At 38.4% G+C, this 23,894-nt stretch overlaps 1 protein-coding gene across 1 annotated transcript in view; it reads left to right on the forward strand.

Annotated features, from left to right (window-relative positions):
* Window positions 1-5,746: 5,746 nt before the first annotated feature.
* The window catches only part of LOC103083284 (ubiquitin-like modifier-activating enzyme 6), a gene marked incomplete at its 3' end in the record, with an annotated part of 33,513 nt that continues 15,365 nt past the window's right edge, over window positions 5,747-23,894 (forward strand). Inside the window, exons 1-2 of the mRNA XM_007450182.1 lie at window positions 5,747-5,817; window positions 9,818-9,880. Of these exons, the coding sequence (XP_007450244.1) occupies window positions 5,747-5,817; window positions 9,818-9,880 (134 nt within the window). The remainder of the gene's footprint in view (window positions 5,818-9,817; window positions 9,881-23,894) is intronic.

A 23,894-nucleotide genomic window follows, 5' to 3' on the forward strand; every position in this document is an offset into this window, starting at 1 on the left:
CCGCAAATAAACTAAGCAACAGAAACAAAAGACTAACACAAAGATCGGTGCAGTCCAGAATGCAATAAGGAAAGCCGTACTGAAAGGAGGTTTAGAGATGGCCCAAAGAATGAGTTAGAGGAAGCGAGTTAGAGCAGCGCAAAATTTGGTCCTAGGTCTAGCAGCACACAGATCACCAGTGAACTTGTCAGAAATGCAAATTCTCAGCCCCTACCCAAGCATACTGAAGCATAAATGCTAGTGGGGGTCCAACAATCTGCTTTAATAGGCAGGCCAGGAGATTCTGGTGTGTGCTGAAGTTTGATGCCTCCAGGCTAGAGGTGCTGGCTGCCAAACTAAAGATGAGAAAACAAGCCAAAGATGAGAAGGGAGATGATCTGAACATCGTTTCAGTCAAGAAAAAAGATGTGAAATTGGACAGTATAGTTTGAGTCTATGGTGAACAGTGACTGTGGCTGAATTCATCTTTGCAGTAGGGCTCTGAGAATCCTCTTTCATAAAGGGGTTGAGGTGCCTTTATCATCCAATTAGGGCACATCCAGATGCATTTACAGCATATTGCCTAGAAAGACACAGAAACATGAAGTCCCACTTAGGGATTTTCAGGTTTGTCATCTGTTTTCTACCAATATTAGAAGAGGTTAAACTTAGGAGCATGATTTATTATATTTTATCTCTAGTCACTGTTGCATAAGCCGTTAAATCAAACAATAATGTGACTTGAAAAATATATTTCAATCGTTAATCTACAATGACTTGTCTTTTTATTGCTCTATGGGCAATTTTTAAAAAATATTTCAGGAAAATGTGATATGCATATATCCTAATTCATAGACCACTTATGATGATAATTATTCACATTTTGAAAAGGTTTATTTCCTTTGCAAAGGAATTCCCTTTAGGTTCTTCTAAATAGTCTGTAATAATCAGCTTCAAGCCTGTTCAAATGTTACCGCAACATCTTTGGACAAAGAAGCCTGCTTCAAAACTCAGGAGGTTGGCTGCTTTCCAACCATGTTCGTGAAGGCCTGACCTCAGGACGTAGTACTTCCTATTCTGTATGATAGTCACGGAACAGGTATTCCAATTGTTGGGATCTGGGTATAGAAAAATACTCAACAAGGGATGAAGCTAGTCGTGGCTCTGTACCTGTAATGATATGAATTTATCCAAGACATTTAAACTCTTTACCTCTTTGATTCATCCTCTGTAAAGCAATAGGGTTGTATACTGAGGTGACTGCTAAATATCCTTTCTGTGCTAATAGTCAATAACTTAGGAGAATGAAGTGAAAAATGCATGTAAATAGCCTCTGTAATTATAAAACACAATATAGATGTTGTTTATTATCTTTATAATTTATAATGTGAACTATTTAATTTGCAGAAATCCAATTGGTACATAAAATTTCAGGAAGATATTCATTACAATGTACACTTACATGATGATCAAGACGGGGCAATTCTAAATGTATTGTGGTATCCTGGATTGGATCCATACAGAAAAAAGAACATTAGTGAAAAACTGGTGAAATCCAGATAAAGTATGTAACTAGTTAATAGTATTGTACCAGTATTAATTTCTTAGTTTTGACAAATGGACCATGGTTATATAAGATGTTATCATTAGAGGAAGCTGAGTGAAGTATATACAGAAATTGTTTTACCTTTGCAAATTTTCTGTAAATCTAAAATTACCCAAAATAAAGAGTTTAAAATAAGATTATTGTACTATGCCTTGAGAATGTAACTATGCTTTCATACATACATACACACATATAAACACATGCAGTACAGGGACAAGAGAAATGAAGGAAATCACAGAAATCAAGCCACCATATTTTTCAGCACTACACCAAAGCAACAAAAAAGGAGCTCTCTGGTGTTAGAAAAGTTTTCCTGAAACCTGTGAAAAAGTAAAAATGAGCTTGGACTAAGAAAGTAAAAATCTGCTTTGCCATTCATCAGGTATAGATAATAAACACAGATAAAGCCAGCTGTAAAGTTAACAGAAAACAATATTTCTCCCAAGAACATGCTGTAGTGTCACCAAAAAAACCCACTATGAGTAACTGCTGCTTTTTTTACTCACAGAGAAATCTTTTCTCTAAAATCATAGATTGTCAAAAAACTTGCTCTTTGAAATCTTTCATTAAGATTGAAATATCCCATTCTTGGCTAGATGATCTGAGTTATGTGATACAGAAACAGCCTCTACTTCCAGAACTTCAGAAAAGGGGTTTGTGGACACATTCCTCACCTACTTCGACTCTGTAGCTTCCAAAAAAACAGGGTCCATGTTACAGTCCAGACCTAAGGTAGACCCCTTTACATACATCCTTCCTTTCTTTTGAGTCTATCAAAATACTACTTCATTTTAATTTCTCCTAAATTCTACACTTCCCCAAATTCCTATAATAAACCTACCTTTTCCTTTGATGAGGCATCCCATGGTGGGCTCCATGGAATGTGGCCTCCCTCCTTGCAATGAGCCAGAAACCTGACATTCTTGGAATACAGTTTTGTTTCTGATGGATGTAGTCTTATTGGACTAGGAAGCCTGCCTCATACTAAAAGTTAAAGAACAGTAATTTTACATAAAACTGAGCTGCCAAAAAATATCAAGTTCAAATACTATACAAAATTATTATCAAAAAAGAGAGAATAGGGCTTCCCTGGTGGCGCAGTGGTTGAGAGTCCGCCTGCCGATGCAAGGGACACAGGTTCGTGCCCCGGTCCGGGAAGATCCCACATGCCACGGAGGGGCTGGGCCCGTGAGCCATGGCCGCTGAGCCTGCGCGTCTGGAGCCTGTGCTCCGCAACGGGAGAGGCCACAACAGTGAGAGGCCCGCGTACCGCACAAAAAAAAGAGAGAGAATAAGGAGTATAACATCATCATTACAGATAATGAAAGCATGCCCCAAAGATGTGTCACAAAATAGATCAAAACCGAAAGTGACTATTTTTAAACTAGCTAAACGACATTAAGAAAATGATACAAGGTATGAAAGAACAACATGATTCAGAATTAGAAAAACACAATTAATTCTATGGAGGAAATCCTTTCACACTGTATACGTATATGAGATCATCACATTGCACACTTTAAATATCTTACAATTTTATTTGTCAATTATATCTTGAAAAAGCTGGGAAGAAAATAGAAAAACTCAGAAGTTAAGGTGACAGAACTCAGGAAAATTAGTAATAAAGAATTAATTACACACAACAGATTATGATTTTCCATAAAGAACCTGAGCCAATCCTTAGGTCAATGTTTTTCTCATCATTTTCGTTGTCTGATGTTCATTCTCTAGTAATTCTCCAGGAAGGGCTCATGAAAATGATAGTCTCATCAAATATTGATATCATATCAAGTGCTGATAGTAGTTTATACCCTTTGTACGTGAGAGTTAGTTTTGCTGGATATAAAATCCTTAGTGCGTGCTTTGTCCCTTGAGTACCCAAAATATGTTGTTCCACTTTCTTCTGACAAAAGTTTCACTGTGAAAAGTCTAGTGATATTCCCATTTTCTTCCCCATTTTGCAAATGTAAGAATACATTTAAATCTGGGTATCTGTTATATTGTTTGTTTGAAATAATTCACACTATACTTCACCAAATCATGACCTCAGTTTTAAGAACACCATTATTTTCTGTACTGATAAAAAAGAAAAAAATACATTGCAATTTCAAGGAAGTTAAAATGTGGAAAAATGTGGGTCTTAGATAATATTCAGTATATTCATTTTCTATTGCTGTATAACAACTTACTGTAAACATAGTGGCTTAAAACAACACAAATTTATTAGCTCACAGTTCTAAGGTCATAATTGTGGGCCCATCACAGCTGGGTTCTCTGCCCAGGGCCTCACAAAGTTGAAATCAAGGTACTAGAAGACCTGTTGTGATCTGGAACTTGGGGTTTTCTTCCAAGGTCATGTAGGTGTTGACCAAATTTAGTTCCTTGCAGCTGTAGGCCAAGGTCCCCTTCTCCTTATTGGTTGGAAGCTGGAGGCCACTGTAAGCCCCTAGAGGCTATTCCCATTCCTTTCTATGTGCCCCTTTCCCTTTTCGAAACCAGCAATGGAGATTTTCCCTCCCATCAAATTCCTCCTCATACTCTGAATCTCCTTCTCCAGGAAAAGACCAATCTCTTTTAAAGGTAGAGAGGCAATTTACAAATAAACAAACATACACCAGAAGGTGACAAATCTCAAAAAAGAAAAATTTTAAAGTGTACACTTGATTTTCCCTCAGTCTAGAATGCTCTTCTGCTAGATATTCACAGGACTCACATCACTTAGGTTTTTAGCTCAAATGTCACTTCTTCAAAGAGGCCACCTTTGACTACTATGTCTAAAATTGTCTCTCTCCTCCTCCTCAAGTCTTTTTCTTCACCTTATAAAGTTTTCTTCATCGTATTTACTTTCTAGTGTTATTTTTCATTTATTTTCCATTTTTTTGCCTTTCCACAATGAGACTGATGAAATCAGGGATCACTGTATCTCTATCACCTAATCATCGTCTAGTCATTAGGCCCTAATGTTTAACAGGCATTCAATAAATATTTAAGAACGGAAGAAACAGGGAAAAGAAATTAGGAGAGAAACTGGTGTTATTTGCTGAGCGAACCTTTCAAAGATATTTATATCTATTAATTTTAGAATAAAGAGAGAAGACAGGGGATAAGTGCAGTCCTAGAGCAGAACTCTGAAAGAATGGGACACAGACCAAGTTCATTTTCATGATTATGTATAAAAGGTACACAACTTGATTGAGAGACCTGAATGATGGCATAGGTGAGCAATATGAAGTTTCCAGGTATTTGGAGATGTGCAAGTTGAAAAGAGAATAGAGGCACAAAGGATAATGCCCTTTTGCCTGGACCCTCTCTCCACACCAGAATGGGAAGAAATTCTAAGTAAAAATATCATACATTACAGATGATATAAATACATAGTGTCAAAGTATTTGTCAGTTTTTAAAATCCTACAGACATTTCTCCAAACATACACTTATTTAGAATGAAAGATAAATCGTAATATTATTGAGTCACACTAATTCTTGTTGTTTTCCAAGAAAAGTGAAAGGGGAGTCAATGGAAAGGGAATTAGATGAGAGGTCCTTACACATATGTTCAGGTACTTAATCTGGCAAGTCACACCAACCGTAAATTTGTCCCTCACAAAGTGAAGGGGGCAACCTGGATGCCATATGCCATTCATAGCTCATAAAATCACGATTCTATCAACTTTGTGACAGTGCTTGACACGTAGTAGCACTTTGTTAAACGTGTAACGTCTTAAAATGGAATCCCAGACTGATAATCCGGAGCTACTTATTATTAGCCTTCGGGGTTTTTAAAGTATAAAATGAAGGGGTTTCTTCTTCCTGCTATAAAACTCTTAAGGATTTTGCTACGCAATCCTATCACTTCGCTGGCCACTGGAATCCTCTGTGTTTGGTAGGTGACTCGTACCTTCAGTGTTTTGCTTCGGTTTACATCTGCCAGACCCCAGTCGCAACATTCCATTCCCTGCAATCACCTGCAGCAAAGCCCACTCCACGACCACACCCAAACCGGAAGCCAGGACGCCTCTGGGCTTGACGGGAAGGCGCCGCCGGGCTGCTCGCTCCCCCAGGCCCGCCCCCTCCGGTGACGTCACCGCCCGCCCCTTGACCTCACGGTCCTGCCCCCTTCCTTGCCTCCCAGTATCCAGCAGCTGTTGCGTCTCAGGAGGCGATGGAGGGCTTCCAGCCGGTGGCCGCACGTCAGGGGGAAGAGGCGTCCTGCTCCTCCTGGGGGGCCGGCAGGTGAGAGGACGTGTGTGGGCGCGAAGAAGCAAGGCGTGGTGGGCAGGACCCAGGGCCCGGCTTTCTGCTTCTCCCCCTAAGGCGGGCAGGGAGTGCGCGAGAGGCCGCGGGGCTGACTAGAGCCGGCCCTGGGCGGCTAGGGGAGCGCGCGGTGTGGGTGTGGCGGCGTGGGCTCCGGCCTCTGCGACTGCCGGCTTCGTTGAGGAAGAAGCCCACTTATCGCCCCTTTCAGCGCTTTCTCAGTTCTGGTTGGGGTCTGCCATCCTCCTTCCTCCCAGTCACCGGACGTGGAGGGGAGGGAGGGGCTCCGGCGGGGAGTTCTGGTCCGAGTCGCTCGGTGTGAGCTTGCCAGACCTGGTGCCGGACACCTTCCCTCCTTTCGATAAAGTGAAAGCTAAGCTCTTCTGTGCGCTGTCCTCCGCTGAGATCCTCCTTTGAAAACTATTACCAGAGGGAACTTGGTAATAATGAATCAGTGGTAGTCAGGACACTCTGAGGCCTCTGTTGACTGCACTTTAAAAAGAAAGAAAGAAAGAAAAAGAAATCCAGGAAAACATGAGTTACCCATTCTTATTTCCCAGTTGGTGTTGAGGTTCACGTCTTTTGCATTCCGGCAAAAATAGAGGGGAAATGTGCGTGTAGTTCCTGTTTCAATCTTTTCGTAATTAATAAAGCGTATAGTTACATTCTGCCCACTACCAGAATACAATATGCCAAAGATAAAAGTGGCGCAAATTTGATTTAGAGCTAATGTGAATGTTCACAAACCTGTAGCATTTTCACCAGCTTCAGACTGAAGGGATGCTTTTGGTACCATGGTATTGCCTGCCATTGCCAGCATTGCCAAATTTACTTGGGAGATACTATGTAATACAAACAAAACCTTCCCTTATTTAAAGCATTTTTGATCGCCATGTAGACCTTATCATAAGAATGATTTTTGAAATATTCCAGTAAGGCAGAACTTTCTGAAAAGTAGGTGCCAGTCGTATCATTAAGTGACAGAACTGGTTAGAATGTAATGCTCTTCTAATGTTTACTTAAGAGCTTTACCCACTAGACTTGCCCTCCATGCAAGGAAGATAGCTAGTGAAAGTATACCAGGGATAAGAAAGCTGTAATAAAAATTTTTGTTACAGTGCCAGGGTATATTGTGTATTTGTGTGTTTTTATTAGCTAGAAGCTGATATCACTTGATCATCTAATCAATATTGATAACAGAAATAGTCACATTTTGATATTATATTTTCAAATACTTTGGCTTGTATAGCAATACCAGGCCTAGAAAATAAGTTTCCAAAACTGAATTTTGTGCTATCACGTTGTTTTTAGAATCCTGTAATTGATAATTAGAGCTTCCCAAAACCTGGAATGGATCACACTTTTGCCAAGATGATATTGATCTTAGCTGTCACCATGGCTCAGGCCCAAATGTCCCAGCTGGTTCCCTCTGGCCAGGAACTATTTCTGTTTCCCAGTGTTTATCTATTATCATTTTTCTTTCTGTGCCATGCTGTGAAAAAATTGGAATGAACTGCAGTAAATGATACATCACTTTATGTCTTGTTACACTAGTATGTTTAACCTTTTTTTAATTTTTAAAATTCATTTAACAGATTTTTTTTTTAGTGCTTTCTTCATGCCTACTGTGAGAGGCAGTAGGCAGTATCATGTGGTTGTCAGGAGCTAGACTGATTAGATTCAGAGCTCTGCCATTTACCTGCTCTGTGACCATGGGCATATTACTTAAGTTAATCTCTGTCAGTCTCAGGTTTTTTCCTCTGTTCAATGGAGATAGTAATAGTGTCTGTCTCATAAAGTTGTTGAAAGGGTTAACTGAGTTAGTACATCTAAAGCGCTTAAAGCAGTGTGTGACACATGTTTGCTCTTGTTATTAAATGCCAGGTACTGTTTTAGGGATTTGGAATACGGTAGTGAATTCCTAATGGGTCATATATTCTATAGGGGAAGGCAGATGATAGTTAATGAAAAAAATACATAATTAATGATTTGAAGAAAATACAGCAGGTTAACAAGTTAGGGAGCCACTTCGTTGATTGTGTTACTAAAACCAAACTTGGTCTGCTTTCCCAATGCACACCAAAGCCAATCTCCTGACACCAGGTAATGGTGAAGAAAAGTACAGTTTATTGCAGGGCCAAGCAAAGAGAATGGGCAGCTCATGCTCAGAAGACAGAAACTCCCCATTGGCTTTCAGGGAAGGGTTTTTAAAGACAGTCTGAGGGAGAGGATTGTGGGGTGTGTGATCCATGCTCAGTTCTCTGATTGCTTGATGGTGTGGTAACAGGGTAATGTTTTTGGAACCTCAATCATCAGCCTTCTGGTTCCAACTGATCAGCAGTTCAGCACACAGTTAACTTCGTCCACCTGGTGGGAGTTCTAGCATCTGCAAGACAACGATTTTGTTTTATGGCTAACCTGTTATTACTTTGACTGCTTTGCTTTGTTTCTACATTTTCTCATCTCTCTGATTAAATTTGCTCTTTGGAACTCGGGGAAAGCCTAGGAGGCTAAAACTTTTGTACAAACAAGCGGGGAGGGGAAATCTGTCCCAGGGAAGGCCCCACAGGGTTCTGCTCAGTTTCAATGGGGTGATCCCGAGTGGTCTGTGTGACGTTTGTGAAGCAATAGTTTAATAGAGGCTTAAATGGTAAGAGTCAGTTTTTCAGAGATCTGAAGGAAGAACATTTGAAGCAAAGGGAATAGCAAGTATAAAAACACTGAAGTGATAGCAAGCCTGGCTTTTTGAGAACCATCAAGTAGGCCAGTGTAGCTGAAGATAGTGAGCAAGAGGGAGAGGTGTGGGTGTTGAGGTTGGACAGGTAACTGGGAGACATACATAAAGGCCCTATTATGTGTGCTAAGGTGTTTGAATTTTGTTCTAAGGGTAAAGAAAACTTACTGAAGGGTAATTCTAAGTTAAGGAGTAATGTCTGACTATATTCTAAACGTTTTAGGCTGTTAGATGGAAAATAAATTAAAGGGAAGGGCAATAGAAATAGAATAGTTAGGAGGCCTTTGAAGTAGTTCAGATGAGATATGATGATGGTTTGGCCTGAGATTGTATTGACTGAAATGGTGAGAAGTGATCAGATTTGAGATCCCTTTTGAAGGTAGAACTAACAGTACTCCCAGAGAAAATAAGGGGACAAGTTAAGATCCTTAGATTTTTGGCCTGAGCATGTGAGTAAATGGTGGCGTCATTTGCTTGGTGGTCCCAAGTGAGTTGGGAAAGACTGGGGAAGAATAGATTAAGCAAGGGAAATTGAATTCTATTTGAGGCTTGTTATGTTTTTGTGTGTGTGTGGGGGGGGGGTTTGCGGTATGCGGGCCTCTCACTGTTGTGGCCTCTCCCATTGCAGAGCACAGGCTCCGGACATGCAGGCTCAGCGGCCATGGCTCACGGGCCCAGCCGCTCCACGGCATGTGGGATCTTCCCAGACTGGGGCATGAACCCATGTCCCCTGCATCAGCAGGCGGACTCTCAACCACTGCGCCACCAGGGAAGCCCGAGGCTTGTTATGTTTGTGATACCAGTTAGACATCAGAATAGAGATATTGTTCTGGCAGATGCATAAAATCTGGAGGGCAGAGGAGAGGTCAAACATGTAGAAATAAGCTTAGATATCATTATATGGTAAATTCTGAGTGTGTATATTATAGAAGGTTTATGGGGCACTCAAATAAAATTGCTAAAATATAGATCCACCAGAATATATGTAGCATTGATAAACAACACCTGAGAATAAAACAACCATAAGCTCTAATTTTATAATACAGGGTAGGTAGTCAGTGAATTTAATCTTGATCTACTTTTAAAATCTAAATAAAGTGGTAAATAATAAAATATATATCTGGTTTGTAAAACCTGTTTTAGTAACTAGTGAATCTGATCCCATGTATAATTGAATTTTACATTACAGAATATGAGTATTGAATAGCTATACTGGCCATTATAAGTTATGTTTTCTTTTTTCAGTGTGAATACAAATTTGCCCAATATGCCAACAGAATCTGTGGAGATTGATGATGCATTATACAGGTAAGAACCTTATGGAAACTGAAACATTTTCCCCATTCATTGTTCTCCAGTAACGGAGTAGTTTTATTCAAAGACACCATTAGGCCTATGCAGAATTTTGTAATATATATTCTAAGAGTTCCACTCAAGTTAAAACTTTGGGTTTCTTTTTTTGTTTTTTTTTGTTTTTTTTTTTTACTGTAGGCTGAAAGCTTGAATAATATTTAAATCTTGGTTGCGTTAGGTTTAGGTGATATGACTAAAAATGATTTTGCTATTCACTACAAAATATACCTCTTATTTCTGGACAGGAGTACATATTTATGTTCTTGATAGTGCAGGAGTCTCATGAAAGACAATTCATTTCACTTTAGTTAGTTATACAGTAGCATCTAGAGACCATGTTAACTTCAGTGTAATCTCGTTAACAACATTGTATGTTTGCACTGTATAGACAGTGGAGAAGTATTTTGTGATTGAAGAGCTGTGATTTGAATGGAATTTAGTGGGACTTTTTTTTACCATATTTTTTCATGAAATAATACTTTTTTCAAAATTAAAGAAAAATTAAAAACATAAATTGCTGTCATTTCTAGTAGATACTTTGAGATGTTTGCATGGAAGATAGTATACACTCAGTTTAAAAGTTTTTAGATTTCCTCTATAAGTAATCATGAAAAAATACATTTTATGTAGGTAGAATTTGGAGCAATAGGCTCATCCTGTATTTTGGATTTCTTTCTATATTTTTTTATGTGGGATGCAGAGTCAGTTTTGAGCAGTTTAGGAGATACCACCTGGTATGTTGATTTCAAGTCACATTTTGTGCTATACCTTGGAAGAAGAGATAAAGACTAACTTGATTTTGCTTACGTGAAAACTGTTTCACCATGTGGTCTCCTGACTATGATTGTACTTCTGAAGTCATCTTAAATTTGGACTCTTCATCTGTAATTACGATGTTCTTAATGTCCTTCTGATCATATTCTTGGGATAACAAATGGCAGCTCCTTGAGATAGCATTGGCTCATTTTTTTCATTATTTGTTACAGTCCTTGTGAAACATTTTTATATCCCTCCAATCCTATAAGGGCTGATTAATGAACATAATTTTCAGTAAACCAGAGATTAAATTTTCCATTTGCAAAGCTAGGTAAGTAGGCTTACAGTTCACTTGTAGTCAGTTTGCTGGTCTGAAAGTAATAGAATATAGCAATTTAGGTATCATATATAGCAGTTCATATATGATCAGGTATTGCTGGATCATAAGATAGTTCTATTTTTAATTTTTTAAGGAACTTCCATACTGTTTTCCATTGCAGCTGGACCATTTTACATTCCCACCAACAGTGCACAAGAATTCCAGTTTCTCCACATTCTCACCAACACTTGTTATTTTCTCGGGTTTTATTTTTGTTTTATTATAGCCATCCTTACAGGTGTGAGGTGCTATCTCGTGTTTTTGCATTTCCCTGATGATATGTGATGTTGAGCACCTTTTCATATTCTTGTTCAACATTTGTGTGTTGTTGGAGAAATGTCTAGTCCTTGCCCATTTTTTAATTAGGTTATAGGCAGGTGGGGGGGGTTGGTATTGAGTTGTAGTTTCTTACATATTTTAGACATTAAACCCCTTATCAGATACCTGGTTTGCAAATATTTTCTCCCATTCCATAGTTTGCATTTTCATTTTGCTGATTGTTTGCTTCGCTATGCAGAAGATTTTGAGTCTGCGGTAGTCTCACTTGTCTGTTTTTGCTTTTATTGCTGTGCTTTTGGTGTCATATCCAGGAAATCCTTGCCAAAACCAATGCTGAGAAGTTTCCCTCCTATGTTTTCTTCTAGAAGTTTTATAGTTTCAGGTCTTTTGTCTAAGTTTTTAATCCATTTTGAGTTGATTTTGTGGATGGTGTAAAGTAGAGGTCTAAATTCTAATCTTTTCATCTTTTGTTTTGGAAATCCAATTTTCTCAATGCTATTTGTTAGTCCAAACCTATCTTTTCCTCTGAGTACACTGGCCATACTAGACTACTTCTTACCATAGTTTATGCGTTTACACCTGTTGTCTTTTCTTTTTTCTTTATTTTTGGCTGGGTTGGGTCTTCATTGTTGCACAAGGGCTTTCTCTAGTTGCAGTGAGGGGGGGGCTATTCTTCATTGCAGTGCGTGGGCTTCTTATTGCGGTGGCTTCTCTTGTTGTGGAAAACGGGCTGTAGGCGCACATGCTTCAGTAGCTGTGGCGCATGGGCCCAGTTGCTCTGCAGCATGTGGGACTTCCTGGACCAGGGCTCGAACCCGTGCCCCTACATTGGCAGGCAGATTCCCAACCACTGCACCACCAGGGAAGTCCCCAAGGTCAATACTTTAAATACTATTTATTTATTCCTAAATATTGTCATTGAAATTTGTTTAATATTTCTAGGTATACAAGTTTTTCCCAGATATGAATAACTGAATCTCAGGTTATAATTATTTGTGAACATTTAGGCTTTCCTATGAAACTGAAACTGTAAAATCTACAAATCTTGAATGTTAACTAAGTCTGATATTTGTACATATATTTAGGTAGGAAATATTTTTAGGGCAGTTTCAATACCTACTTTAACAAAGTGGCTTGTTAAATATATTTCACTTTTTTCTTATTACTCAATCTTAAATTACCTCATAGTTACTGATCAACTAAACCTGAAATTATTCTCAGAATCTAAAGGTTTCTTTTTTGGGGTAGGGGAGCACTTCTAACAGCATTCTGGGCCCCATCTCTATTTAATTTTGCATCTTTATTGCCAGCAAATTGTTGGGTGAGTTAGACAGCTAGTTAGACTTGAACCAGTTCTGTAGATCTGCCCGTTTCTTTTCCTCTGAAGATATGCCTGAGCCTGTTAATCCCAAGATTTATCTAAAGAAATGAATGAGTCCCAATTTAGGACTAAAGCCTTGGTTTTCTAACTCTACTTTTACCAAAGGACTCTCTGTTGGAGATAATTAAAACTAATTCAGATAGTGATAAAGTGATACTTTGCTGTCTCTTTTTTTATGTTCCTTGCATATAGGTTCCTGTGTAGAGATCACTATATGAACAAGGCGTGAATATCAGAGCAGCATCAGGGCATTCTTAGCTTTCTGGATTAATACAGTCATAATAGTATCAAAACTGTGTGTGTTCTAGTGTAATACTAGAGGAAACTTCTCAGGCTTTTGAGATAACAGTTTTTCTGGATTTGCTTCTACTCCTCTTGACTTCTTTCTCAGACTTTTCTTAGTCTGCTCTTGCTTTGCCTGCACCATAAACGCCAGGTTCCAACTTGAGGATTTTTCTCTCAGTTCATACTCTAGTTCACATCCATTTCCATGATTTTAGCTTTCTGTCTATATTTGAGCCCCTTTCTTCAGCTTTCTTCTTCCAAGCTCAAGACCTTTGTTTTTAAATGCACACAAGGTGCTGTTTTCTTGTTTGTTTGTTTTGGCTGTGTTGGGTCTTAGTTGAGGCATGCGGGATCTTTTCATGACGGCATGCAGTCTGCTTAGGTTTCTCTCTAGTTGTGATGTGCAGGTTTTCTCTCTCTAGTTGTGGCACACAGGCTCCAGGGCAAATAGGCTCTGTAGATTGCAGCACATGGCCTCTCTCGTCGAGGTGAGCAAGCTCAGTAATTGTGGCACATGGGCTTAGTTGCCCCGTGGCATGTGGGATCTTAGTTCCCCGACCAGGGATTGAACCCGCATCCCCTGCATTGGAAGGCGGATTCTTTACCACTGGACCACCAGGGAAGTCCACAAGGTGCTTTAAAGGTAAACCAGGCAGATGTTCAGCAAATAACTACCTTTTTTTTTTTAATTGACGTATAGTTGATTTACAATGTTGTGTTAGAATATCTACTTCTTAGAGAAACACTATGGTACTGTGAAATGAACATGGTCTCTGGATTTAGAGAATGTTCACATCCAATCCTGACATTTATATGAACCAAAACTAGTTATTTAATCTTTCTACTTTTCATGTGTAAATAAGAATAACATCTCTTAAGAATAATATCTAAGTCTTAAAGTGTTCACACAAAAACTTAATATAAAATTTCAGCATTAAGTAGCACTCAACACCATTGGAATCCTTTTCCTTCCCTCTTCCCATTTTCAAGCTTAATTAAATGGTGCCACACCCACTCAGTAATCTAAGCTAGAAACCTTGGTGTCATCTTAGGTTATTCCCTATTTGTCATCTTCCAAATTAAATTTTTTAAATCCTTTCAGTTCTTTTTAAACAACTCTTAATTCCAGCTCTTTCATTTTCTCTCCCTGCATTTGGAATCTCTCAATTGAACTATTATAATATTCTCTTATGTGTTCTCCTCAAAACTATTCTTGTCTCTAATCCATCTTTCATAAGTTATTCAAAGTTGTATTTTTGGCACTTACCTTGGAGTCCATGGCTTCTTGGCTTAAAATCCTTAAATGATTCCCTATAATCTACACTGATGAGGCCAAACTGTACAATATACATTTAAGCCCTTTTATGGATACAGCATAACAGTGGCTGACAGTTTGAACTCAGGTATTAGATCTGAATTTGAATCATTTTCCATTATTTATTAGTGTATGATCTTAGGTTACTTAACCTTTAAGTCCAATCATTTCTTTCATTTATTCATTAAATATTTAATGAGAAAATGTGCACAAATTGCAAATAAATCATGAAGAATAGTACTGTACCTATGAATTCAGTAGCTTCTTATTTACTATGAGTTATGGCCATATCTTTCTTTTTAGCCTCCATGTCACTTCTCACCACTTTACACTCTGACATCCTATTCTTTAGCCTTGTTCAAAATTTATATATTGTCAGGGTCTAGGATTTGATTTTGCCCTATTTACAAGCTAAAATCTAGCCTATTATTCTTTAGTGGATGCTAATGTAAGGTGTGAAACATCTGGGTCAGAGACAGAAGATTTCATTACTTATAGCAAACAGCATGGGCATCAGCCTGGTATTGGTTCTTCTTGCTCTCAAGTCCCATGGAAGTGATGCCATGGGCCCAGATGGATGCTTGGTACATATATCACTGCTGAGGAGCACTGGATTTGGGGGACTGGCCCAAAGCAGAAATCAAGCCTGCTCTTTGTCTTGGAGAGAGATTCACCTTACACCTCAAAGTTAAATACAACCCTGAGAAAAGGCCAAGTGAAGAGCAGTCAGGACATTGCCCACTAGGCATACCTAGAGAGACATCTAGGAGTTGAAAGACCCATGAAGGAGTGTCTCCCAACATAAATGCGTATTTTTCCACAGTTTTATTGAGGTATAAATTAGTATAAAGTAAACTGTACATATTTAAAGCATACAATTTGATGTGTTTTGTTTTGTTTTGTTTGCGGTATGCGGGCCTCTCACTGTTGTGGCCTCTCCCGTTGCGGAGCACAGGCTCCGGACGCACAGGCTCAGTGGCCATGGCTCACAGGCCCAGCTGCTCCGCAGCATGTGGGATCTTCCCGGACCGGGGCACGAACCCGTGTCCCCTGCATCAGCAGGCGGACTCTCAACCACTGCACCACCAGGGAAGCCCAATTTGATGTGTTTTGACATGTGTATATACTCATGAAATCATCACCACAACCTAGATAACATCGATCAAAGCTAAACAGTTTCTTTGTGCTCCATTGTAATCCCTTCCTCTCTTCTCTCTCCAGCTACCATTTGCCCCAGGCAACCATTCATCTGCTTTTTGTACTGTAGAATAGTTTTAATTTTCTAGAATTTTATATAAATGGAATTATACAGTATGTACACCTTTGGGAGGTCTGGCTTCTTTCACTTAGCCTAATGATTTTGAGACTCATATATGATGTCGTATCAGTAATCTGTTCCTTTTATTGCTGAGTTATATTCTGTTGTATGGATATACTGCAATTTATTTAACCGCTTAATAATTCTTGATGGGCATTTGGGTTGTTTCCAGGTTTTGGCTATTACAGATAAGGCTGCCATGAGAATTTATATACAAGCTTTAGGGTAGACATGTGCTTTCATGTATTCTTAGATAAATACCTAGAAGTGAATGCTGAGTTGTATGGTAGGTGTATTGCTTAACTTTTTGGGAAATGCTGGATTTAAGAAGTTTGCCTAGGAGGAGACCATCAAGATGGCAAAGGAGTGAGACGTGGAGATCACCTTCCTCCCCACAAATACATCAAAAATTCATCTACATGTGGAACAACTACAGAACACCTACTGAACACTGGCAAAAGACCTCAGAATTCCAAACAGCCATGTGGCTGACAGGGTCTTGGTGCTCTGGCGGCGTGTAAGGCCTGAGCCTCTGAGGTGGGAGAGCCGAGTTCAGGACATTGGACCACCAGAGTCCTCCCAGCCCCACGTAATATCAGTCGGTGAGAGCTCTCCCAGAGATCTCTGTCTCACGCTAAGATCCAGCTCCACTCAATGACGAACAAGCTCCAGTGCTGGACACCCCACGCCAAACAACTAGCAAGACGGGAACACAACGCCACCCATTTAGCAGAGAGGCTGCCTAAAATCATAATAAGGTCACAGACACCTCAAAACACACCATTGGACATGGTCCTGCCCACCAGGAAGACAAGATGAAGCCTCATCCACCAGAAAACAGGCACCAGTCGCCTCCACCAGAAAGCCTACACAACCCACTGAAACAACCTTAGTCACTGGGGGCAGAGACCAAAAACAACGAAAGGAGTAAAAGCCTGCGAAAAGGAGACCCCCAAACACAGTAAGTTAAGCAAAATGAGAAGACAGCGAAATATGCAGCAGCTGAAAGAGCAAGGTAAAAGCCCACCAGACCAAACAAATAAAGAGGAAATAGGTACTCTACCTGAAAAAGAATTCAGAGTAATGATAGTAAAGATGATCCAAAATCTTGGAAATAGAACAGAGAAAATACAAAAAACGTTTAACAAGGACCTAGAAGAACTAAAGAGCAAACAAACAATGATGAACAACACAATAATTGAAATTAAAAATTCCCTAGAAGGAATCAATAGCAGAATAACCGAGGCAGAAGAACAAATAAGTGACCTGGAAGATAAAAGAGTGGAAATAACTACCACAGAGCAGAATAAAGAAAAAAGAATTGAAGACACTCTCAGGGACCTCTGGGACAATATGAAACGTGCCAACATGCCAATTATAGGGGTCCCAGAAGAAGAAGAGAAAAAGAAAGGGACTGAGAAAATATTTGAAGAGATTATAGTTGAAACTTCCCAAATATTGGAAAGGAAATAGTCAAGTCCAGGAAGTGCACAGAGTCCGATGCAGGACGAATCCAAGGAGAAACATACCAAGACACATATTAATCAAAGTATAAAAAATTAAATACAAGGAAAAAATATTAAAAGCAACAATGGAAAAGCAACAATTAACGTACAAGGGAATCCCTATAAGGTTAACAGCTGATCTCTCAGCAGAAACTCTGCAAGCCAGAAGGGAGTGGCAGAACATATTTAAAGTGATGAAAGGGAAAAACCTACAACCAAGATTACTCTACCCAGCCAGGATCTTATTCAGATTCGATGGAGAAATTAAAACCTTTACCGAGAAGCAAACGCTAAGAGAATTCAGCACCACCAAACCAGCTTTACAACAAATGCTAAAGGAACTTCTATAGGTAGGAAACACAAGAGAAGGAAAAGACCTACAATAACAAACCCAAAACAATTAAGAAAATGGTAATAGGAACATGCATATCAATAATTACCTTAAATGTAAATCAATTAAATGTTCCAACCAAAAGACATAGACTGGCTAAATGGATACAAAAACAAGACCCATATATATGCTGTCTCCAAGAGACCCACTTCAGACCTAGAGACACATACAGACTGAAAGTGAGAGGATGGAAAAAGATATTCCATGCAGATGGAATCAAAAGAAAGCTGGAGTGGCAATTCTCATATCAGACAAAATACACTTCAAAATAAAGACTACTACAAGGGACAAAGAAGGACACTACATAATGATCAAGGGATCAATCCAAGAAGAAGATATAACAGTTGTAAATATTTATGCACCCACCATAGGAGCACCTCAATATATAAGCCAAATGCTAACAGCCATAAAAGGAGAAATCTCCAGTAACACAATAATACTAGGGTCCTTTAACAGTACACTTTCACAAATGGACAGATCAACCATAATGAAACTAAATAAGAAAACACAAGCTTTAAATGATACATTAAACAAGATGGACTTAATTGATATTTATAGAACATTCCATCCAAAAACAACAGAATACACTTTCTTCTCAATTGCTCATGGAACATTTTCCAGGATAGATCATATCTTGGGTCACAAATCAAGCCTTGGTAAATTTAAGAAAATTGAAATCCTGTGAAGTGTCTTTTCTGACCACAGAGATATGAGACTACATATCAATTACAGAAATAAAACTGTAAAAAATACAAACACATGAAGGCTAAACAATATGCTAAATAACCAAGAGATAACTGAAGAAATTAAAGAGGAAATCAAAAAATAACTAGAAACAAATGACAGTGGAGACACAATGACCCAAAACCTATGGGATGCAGCAAAAGCAGTTCTAAGAGGGAAGTTTATAGCAGTACAATCCTACCTTAAAAAACAGGAAAAATCTCAAATAAACAACCTAACCTTACATCTGAAGCAATAGAGAAAGAAGAACAAAGAAACCCCAAAGTCAGCAGAAGGAAAGAAATCATAAAGGTCAGATCAGAAATAAGTGAAAAAGAAATGAAGGAAACGATAGCAAAGATCAGGAAAACTAAAAGCTGGTTCTTTGAGAAGATAAACAAAATTGATAAGCCATTAGCCAGACTCATCAAGAAAACAAGGGAGAAGACTCAAAACAACAGAATTAGGAATGAAAAAGGAGAAGTAACGACTGATATTGCAGAAATACAAAGGATCATGAGAGATTACTACAAGCAACTCTATGCCAATAAAGTGGACAACCTGGAAGAAATGGACAAATTCTTAGAAATGCACAACCTGCCAAGACTGAACCAGGAAGAAATAGAAAATATGAACAGACCAATCACAAGCTCTGAAATTGAAACTGGGATTAAAAATCTTCCAACAAACCAAAGCCCAGGACCAGATGGCTTCACAGGTGAATTCTATCAAACATTTAGAGAAGAGCTAACACCTATCCTTCTCAAACTCTTCCAAAATATCGCAGAGGGGGGAACACTCCCAAACTCACTCTACATGGCCACCATCACCCTGATACCAAAACCAAGATGTCACAATGGAAGAAGGCCACAGGCCAGTATCACTGATGAACATAGGTGCAAAAATCCTTAACAAAATACTAGCAAACGGAATCCAACAGCACATTATAAGGATCATACACCATGATCAAGTGGTGTTTATCCCAGGAATGCAAGGATTCTTCAGTATACACAAATCAATCAATGTGATACACCATATTAACAATTTGAAGAATAAAAACCATATGATCGGGCTTCCCTGGTGGCGCAGTGGTTGAGAATCTGCCTGCTAATGCAGGGGACACGGGTCCGAGCCCTGGTCTGGGAGGATCCCACATGCTGCGGAGCGACTAAGCCCAGGTGCCACAACTACTGAGCCTGCGCATCTGCAGCCTGTGCTCTGCAGCAAGAGAGGCAGCCATAGTGAGAGGCCCGTGCAGCACAATGAAGAATGGCCCCCGCTTGCTACAACTAGAGAAAGCCCTTGCACAGAAATGAAGACGCAACACAGCAAAAATTAATTAATTAATTAATACACTCCTACCCCCAACACCTTCTTTAAAAAAAACAAAAACATATGATCATCTCAATAGATGCAGAAAAAGGTTTCAACAAAATTTAACACCCATTTATGATCAAAACCCTCCAGTAAGTAGGCATAGGGGAAACGTATCTCAACATAATAAAGGCCATATGTGACAAACCCACAGCCAACATCGTCCTCAATGGTGAAAAACTGAAACCATTTCCGCTAAGATCAGGAACAAGACAAGATTGCCCACTCTCACCACTATTATTCAACAATGTTTTGGACGTTTTAGCCACAGCAACCAGAGAAGAAAAAGAAATAAAAGGAATCCAAAAAGAAGAAGTAAAGCTGTCACTGTTTGCAGATGACATGATACTATACATAGAGAATCCTAAAGATGCAACCTGAAAACTACTAGAGCTAATCAATGAATTTGGTAGAGTAGCAGCATACAAAATTAATGCACAGAAATCTCTTGCATTCCTATACACTAATGATGAAGAATCTGAAAGAGAAATTAAGGAAACACTCCCATTTACCATTGCAACAAAGAGAATAAAATACCTAGGAATAAACCTACCTAGGGAGACAGAAGACCTGAATGCAGAAAACTGTAAGACACTGATGAAAGAAATTAAAGATGATACAGACAGATGGAGAGATATACCACGTTCTTGGACTGGAAGATTCAACATTGTGAAAATGACTATACTACCCAAAGCAATCTACAGATTCAAGGCAATCCCTATCAAACTACCACTGGTGTTTTTCACAGAACTAAAACAAAAAATTTCACAATTTGTATGGAAACACAAAAGACCTGAATAGCAAAAGCAATCTTGAGAAAGAAAAATGGAGCTGGAGGAATCAGGCTCCCTGACTTCAGACTATACTACAAAGCTACAGTAATCAAGACAGTATGGTAATGGCACGAAAACAGAAATATAGTTCAATGGAACAGGATAGAAAGCCCAGAGATAAACCCATGCACATATGGTCACCTTATCTTTGATAAAGGAGTCAGGAATATACAGTGGAGAAAGGACAGCCTCTTCAATAAGTGGTGCTGGAATACTGGACAGGTACATGTAAAAGTATGAGATTAGAACACTCCCAAACACTATACACAAAAGTAAACTCAAAATGGATTAAGGACCTAAATGTAAGGCCAGAGACTGTAAAACTCTTAGAGGAAAACATAGGCAGAACACTCTGTGACATAAATCACCCACCTCCTAGAGAAATGGAAATAAAAACAAAAATAAACAAATGGGACCTAATGAAACTTAAAAGCTTTTGCACAGCAAAGGAAACCATAAGATGAAAAGACAACCCTCAGAATGGGAGAAAATATTTGCAAATGAAGCAACTGACAAAGGATTAATCTCCAAAATTTACAAGCAGCTCAATATCAAAAAAACAAACAACCCAATCCAGAAATGGGCAGAAGAACTAAATAGACATTTCTTCAAAGAATATATACCAACAAAGATTGGTATAGAGATTGCCAACAAATACGTGAAAGGATGCTCAACATTGCTAATCATTAGCAAAATGCAAATCAAAACTACAGTGAAGTATCACCTCACACCAGTCAAAATGGCCATCCTCAAAATATCTACCAACAATACATTCTGGAGAGGGTGTGGAGAAAAGGGAACCCTCTTGTACCATTGGTGGGAATGTAAATTGTTACAGCCACTATGGAGAACAGTATGGAGATTCCTTAAAAAACAAAAAATAGAACTGCCATACGACCCAGTAGTCCCACTACTGGGCATATATCCTGAGAAAACCATAATTCAAAAAGAGTCATGTACCACAGTGTTCATTGTAGCTCTATTTACAATAGTCAGGACATGGAAGCAACCTAAGTGTCTATCAACAGATGAATGGATAAAGAAGATGAGGCACATATATACAATGGAATATTCCTCAGCCATAAAAAGACATGAAATTGAGTTATTTGTAGTGAGGTGGATGGACCTAGAGTCTGTCGTACAGAGTGAAGTAAGTCAGAAAGAGGAAAACAAATACCGTATGCTAACACATATATATGGAATATATAAAATGGTTATGAAGAACCTAGGGGCAGGACGGGAATAAAGACGCAGACCTACTAGAGAATGGACTTGAGGACATGAGGAGGGGGAAGGGTAAGCTGAGACGTAATGAGAGCGTGTCACTGACATATATACACTACCAAATGTAACATAGATAGCTAGTGGGAAGAAGCCACATAGCACAGGGAGATCTGCTCGGTGCTTTGTGTCCACCTAGAGAGGTGGGATAGGGAGAGTCAGGGAGATGCAAGAGGGAGTGGATATGGGGATATATTTATACGTATAGCTGATTCACTTTGTTATACAGCATCAACTGACACAACAATGTAAAGTAATTATACTCCAATAAAGATGTTAAAAAAAAAGGAAGAAGTGCCAAAATGTTTTCCAAATGATTGTACCACTCTACATTCTCACCAGTAGCGTATGAGAGTTGGAATTGCCCCACATGTTCACTAAGCTCCTGCTATGGTCAGTCTTTTTAATTTTGGCATTCTAGGGTGTATATAGTAGTATTATGTTGTGGTTTAATTTGCATTAATGACTAATGATCTTGAGCTTCTTTTCATGAGCCTATTTGCCATCTATCTACTTCAGTGAAATGTCTCTCTAAATCTTTTGCCTCTCTTTTTTTTGTTAGGTTGTTTATCTTACTGAGTTCTTTATAGTGTATGTTGTCTATGAGGACATCTATGAGAGTGTCCTTTGTTATCTATATGATTGCAGATATTTTCTCCTAGTTTGTGACTTGTCTTTTTTTTATAACAATGTCTTGGAGAGCAACAGTTTTAATTGTAGAGAGATACAACTTTTTAGTATATACTGCCTGCTTTTTGTTGTCTTACTTAAAATATGTTTGTGGGAGTTTCCTCGTGGCCTAGTGGTTAGGATTCCAGGCTTTCAATGCTTTGGCCTGGGTTTATTCCCTAGTCAGGGAACTGAAATCCTGAAAGCTGTGCAGCTCAGCATAAATAAATAAATAAATAAATAAATAATAAATAAATGAAATAAATTTAATTAAAAAATAAAAGATGTTTGCAAAACTCAAGGACACTAAGACTTTCTCCCATGTTACCTTCTTGAAGTATCATGGAATTAACTCTTAAATTTAGGTGTATGATCCATTTCAAGTTAATTTTTGTACATGGTGTGAAGTGGGGGTCAAGGTTTATTTTTTTCCATTTAGCTCTCCGATGTCTCAGCACCATATGTTGGAGATTTTTCCATTCCCATTGAATTCCCTGCATATCTTTGGCAGAATTCAATAAATTAAATATCTTTGGCTTTATTTCTGGAATCTTCTATTTCAGTGATATATGTGTCTGTCTTCATGTCAGTACCACACTGTCTTGATTACTGTGGGTTTATCATAAGTTGTGGAATCTGGGAGTAAAACTTCTCCACCTTTGATTTCTTTTGCAAAGTTTGTTGGGCTCTGTTAGGTTCTCTGAATTTCTACAGCTTGTCAATTCTTTAAAAAAAAAAAAAAAATCCCGGAATTTTGTTTGAGGTTGTATTGAGTCTGTAGTTCAGTTCTGAGAACATTGATGTTTTAACTGTTGAACTTTAAGAATTATTTTTTTTTTTACCGCTAAATATTTCAGTGTGTGTTTCCTAAAAACAAGAAAATTGTCTTATATAAACACAGCATAATGAAATCAGGAAATTAACATCAATACAGGACTATTAGCTAATTTTTCAGGCTTATTCACATTTCATCAATTGTCCTAAAAATATCTTTTACAGAAATGAAAATCCCGGATCACACATTACATTCACTTGTCAAGCCTGTTTAGTCTCCTTCAATCGGGAGGGTACTTTAAGAATCTTTAATATGGTATTTAATATAGTATGTCTTTAATATGGTAAGTCTTTAATATGGTATTTAATATGGTATGTCTGTCAGTTTATTTCTGTACTCTCTTTAGTAGTGTTATATAGTTACCAGTGCAAAGATCTTGCATAATTTTTATCAAATTAATCCCTAAGTATTTGTATTTTTTATACTATTGTAAAGTAAATGGTAATTTTTGAATTTCAATTTCTAGTTATTCATTACTCTTAAATTGGAGCACAATTGATTTTTGCATATTTACTTCTTATCTTGCAATCTTGCTAATCTCACTTATTCTAGTAAAATTTTCTGTAAATTCCATAGCATTTTCTAGACAGTCGTGTTGTTTGAAAATAAAGAAGTTTTACTTCCTCTTTTTCAGTTTGGGTGCCT

This window comes from Lipotes vexillifer, unplaced genomic scaffold (genome assembly GCF_000442215.2).
Source record: "Lipotes vexillifer unplaced genomic scaffold, Lipotes_vexillifer_v1.1 scaffold1103, whole genome shotgun sequence".
NCBI lineage: Eukaryota > Metazoa > Chordata > Mammalia > Artiodactyla > Lipotidae > Lipotes > Lipotes vexillifer.